The sequence below is a fragment of the Fulmarus glacialis genome, unplaced genomic scaffold, assembly GCF_000690835.1.
Source record: "Fulmarus glacialis isolate BGI_N327 unplaced genomic scaffold, ASM69083v1 scaffold46862, whole genome shotgun sequence".
In the NCBI taxonomy this organism is placed as follows: domain Eukaryota; kingdom Metazoa; phylum Chordata; class Aves; order Procellariiformes; family Procellariidae; genus Fulmarus; species Fulmarus glacialis.
The window spans coordinates 9,201-13,414 of record NW_009198074.1 but is presented as its reverse complement, the minus strand read 5'-3'; the positions used below and the strand labels follow the sequence as shown (position 1 = coordinate 13,414).

Here is a 4,214-nt window from a genome sequence, read left to right as displayed (position 1 = left end):
CTATGCTCTGTGGTAAATTGTTTCAGCTCGGTAAGAAGTATGATCCTATGGTCACAATATTTGGGCTCAGTACATGCAGTAGTGTTGTATGGTCCCTATGTTGTGAAATAAGCTCTGATTGATTGACAAAGGTGCAGAGTTCAGGAAAAGGACTGATGCCACTCTCCCAAAAGTTCTCCAGAGGAACAGGTACTTTTCTGCGAGATTCTCCCTAGATAGAGCTGTTCTTTGGGAAGGATGTAACTGAGAAGTCAGAAGTGGGAAGAGCTGATGTTTCATTTAGTATAGGAGCAAAGCCCGGCAGAATCTGCAGAGACCTTTGGCTCACTGGCGTTAAATGGTCTTAGTCTCTTGCTGTTGTAGATGATAGCTGTTGCACCTTGTAAGGTCTGGGTTATGACCTGGAGAGCAGATGGTTGTGGTGGCATCCTCACACAGCTTTCCACACGAATAACTGGGTATGTCATCCCAGTGGGACAAGTATATCCTAAGATAGCCAGGACTACTTTTCACTGGGGGCCATTGCCCTTACACTCTCTCCTTCATTTCCAAAGAGCTGAACTAGGAACAAAGGAAGTTCAGGCAAGCTGCCATAAAGAAACCAGGCTTCTCTCTGGTGTGATAGCAAGTTAAAGAATTTTACTTAAAGGCACTGCATAGGGAGTAGTTAAAGAGAGCAATGCAATACAGACATGATATAAGAAATCCATGCAAAAAATAGTATGAACTGTTTGCCATTTGAAATAGAATATAAAATGAAAATGAGAATCAATGTGAGAAGAGTGAATAGCCGTTCAAATTTAAAGGTGAAAGTTGCTTTGAAAGATGCTAAAAAGCATTTAACCTGGGAATTATGGCAGGAAATCTTTTCTACCTTACCTAAGTACAGAGGCCAAATTTCATCTGAAGGGCAAAAGCCAATGGAAAGACCAGTTCATTTTTGCCTTCTGAAGTTTCTTACAACTAATGTTCCCTGGACTGTGCAACCTAAAGTGCAAACCTTAACTGCCCACAGTGGTTACTCATGCTTCTAACCTACAGCAGGTACAAGCATTTTATTCTACCTCTAGTGGTTATCATACGCTATTTCCTATAAAAGAGGCCCCCTTTTAGCCTATAAAGGGTGTTCAGATTAGCCTGTATGGCTCTGAGAGCTTCTTATTTCTTGCAGTGTGTGAGCACAGGACAGGAGGGTCTCAAGGTCATCGTTTTTAGGGAATTAATCCCCTTGTGCAGGGTTTTGGGGTTTTTCCTTTACTTTTCAAGTAGTATTTCAGACAGCTGCAAATGAAACACATCAGGAAGCCAGGGCAGGGAGTCAGCTGGAACAGAAATTAGGTGCCAAAATGTGTCATCTATCCTTTGACACCAGTTTTGTGATCTCCTTGATCTGAAAAATGAGTAACCAAGTTGTGTTCATGTGTCTGAGAGACTATTAAGAGGGCCACACATTGCAGAGAGTGGAAAAGCTGTGCTCCTTGGACTGAGAGTCTTCAGTGAAAGAAAGAAAGAAACCAAGTGAGGCATACTCCATAGTAGAGCTTCGTGGGAGATGTAGAGCTTTTCAATGATGGTTAATTCTTTAAACTGATGATTTTCAGTTTAGTGGTCAACTAAGGTTGATGAGCGAAATCCTATTCATTAAGCATTCAAATTTTTTAAAATCTGATCCTTAGTCTCCCAGGAGGTTGTAATATTACTTGGTGCAAAGCAAGTTAACTTGAGGAACTGTGAGCAGTTATTGCTTACCATTGCACTGCTTTTTGTACCACAGGCTACACAAAGTGAGGCTTCCAGGACACAGCTTTAGCCCTTTTCTAATCTCAAAGCCCCACTGTGTATCATGGTGGAGTCTTGGGGAGCTAAAGCTGTTTTCTTGCTGATTTGCATTGGCTGCCTCCTTGTCTTTTCAGCATGGAGGAAGATGTCTGGAACAGGGAAGCTGCCTCCGGGCCATTTGCTTTGCCTATTTTAGTCATGGCACAGCTGAAGAGGAAGTATGGAGTGCTTTCATCTTTTTATCTGGTGAGAAGACTTGTAATAGTTTGGTATATGGTGATAAACTAGGTGATATTTTCATATATCTTTCTTTCATTCATATTTCCATGATTCTGTGACATTTGTGACTTTTGCATTTGCAATGCCATGCTACCAACTCATGGTATATCTAGTTTATTAATACTTTGAAAGGAAAGAAGTTGTGCCTGTTTCACGTAAACAGTTAATGCCATTGTGGTAATATTACAGTTGCTGTCTTTTTCCACATAGCACAGATTCAGCTCTCCGTCTTCACTGTAATCACTATAAATTATACATTGCAGGGAATGTGATCAAGTTAGGAAATGCCAGTCCTACATCTTTACATGTATGCTTGGCAACTCATTTAAATTCTTTTTCTTTTTTTGCCTGATTGTAACATTGCTGTAGTGATCTTTATGCACTTCATAAAATAATGGGAAGATGCAAGCTGCCGTTCATCTAGTAAATGGCACTGGGGGGACCCCAGTATTATTTAATTTGTCCTCTTTTGCCACAATGGACAGCTCTGTAACTGCAGTTGGGGTTCTGGTAGGTCTCGTAAGGTCAGTCCAGCCTTCTTCCACATTGTTACTGAGAATGGAAGTTTTATATGTCATTAGCCAGCTCAGTCTTCAAGACATAATACAAATGAGTGAAAAGAAACAGTCAGATATGTGCAACACTTGGAAGACATTTGGGAGTATAAGCTTTGTGGAGGCAGGTTTTTCGCTAAGATGTTCTTCTGCGATCTCAGAAAAACAACAATTCAGTGTACTACTACTTTATTTTGCAATATAAATTGTAATTTCACAAACCTTCATTATAATCACACAGAAGAGGACCCATCTGCCCAGTCATCAATAAACTCCATCCCCACCACAGGAGACAATAAGTAGTGGGGCAAGAATACAGTAGATGAACATTTTTTCTAGCAGAAAAAATGTTTTATACTTACCTTTACAAATAGGTCACAAACAAACTGAAAATACAGAGGAGAGAGGTACCTTGAGCAGAGTCTGTGGAAACCCTGGAGTACAAGCATCTGTTCTTGCTGTGTGTGAGAGGATCAAGCAATAGGGACAGCAGCAGCAGGGCTCTCAGAGCACTAGTCCACACACCCTGACATGTCAGGACGTCAGGAGCCGGATAGGAACCTGAGCTAGGTGAGGTAGGTGCAGAGGAGAGCCTATATAATTTTGCACAGGGAGCTGTCTCCTTCCCTATGCAATTGCCTACTCTGTCTCTGTTTAGAGCTGGCTGTGGTGATTATAAAAGCGCAATACAGTTTTCTTTTCTAAGCACGTTTCTCTCCATAAAGTATTTAGCAAATGATCTGAGTGTTTCAGTCTCCACAGATTGGAAAATGACTGTTCTTCAACCAGAGCCTTCATGAGTTTGGAAGCTGCCAACTGTCTTCTCTTGGCTAACGTGGAAGAAAAGAGACCTCATAAGGACGGGGCATATTTACCAGAGTGCTGACTAATGGGGAAATGTCAATGTTCTTGTGATCCACAACAGGTTTCAAAGTAAAGTTCTGCAGGATGGCTGTTAAAAATATGAATAGCTCCATCCGGGCCAGACCTTCTCCTGCACAGACGCGTTTTCCTGCAAGCAAAAAATAATAAAAAGTGAGGTGACAGTGGAGTATTTTGCTGGTAACTTATTTCAACCATTGTTCCATGAAAGTTCAGACATCTCAGAATGGACAGGCAGAGCTGCAGCATTGTGGGGAGGGAAATGAATTAAACTAGAGGCTAAGTGTCTAGAACAATGAAAGTGCTCAGTGGGCAAAGGCAGTTTGAAGACTTTGGTTTCTCATGTCTGCTGCTGTTTGATGGTAAGTTTGGAGAGAGAGAAGTTGCATGGCTAAGTCCCACTTCATACATCTCTTCTTGTAGAATGCATTGGAAGAGCTTTTGTGATTGCTAAAAAAGGAAGTCAACTGAAACTCTAGTACAGGGGTTAGAGCTGCCCAGAAGTGACTCTAGCAGATCACCAGACATCACTGTACAGACCGTGGTGATGGAGCCACTAAAATCTTCAAAGAGGTTCTAGGAGAGGATAGTCTAGGATCTGAAATAGAAGGAGGTCTTACCTGCAGAAAATGGCATGAAGTAGTCACTCTTTTTAAAGGTACCGTTTGCATTCAGGAAATGTCCTGGGTCAAATTTTTCTGGATTTGGAAATTCCTTGCT

At 41.5% G+C, this 4,214-nt stretch overlaps 1 protein-coding gene across 2 annotated transcripts in view; it reads right to left on the bottom strand.

Annotated features, from left to right (window-relative positions):
• Positions 1-3,442: 3,442 nt before the first annotated feature.
• Positions 3,443-4,214, bottom strand: part of LOC104073105 (cytochrome P450 2H1-like) — a 7,943-nt gene continuing 7,171 nt past the window's right edge. For both annotated transcript variants that reach the window (XM_009572773.1, XM_009572774.1), the window contains 2 exons: positions 4,115-4,214; positions 3,443-3,624 (listed from right to left, as the gene is read on the bottom strand). The exon at positions 4,115-4,214 is cut by the window's right edge and continues 33 nt beyond it. In XM_009572773.1, coding sequence (XP_009571068.1) covers positions 3,443-3,624; positions 4,115-4,214 — 282 coding nt within the window. The remainder of the gene's footprint in view (positions 3,625-4,114) is intronic.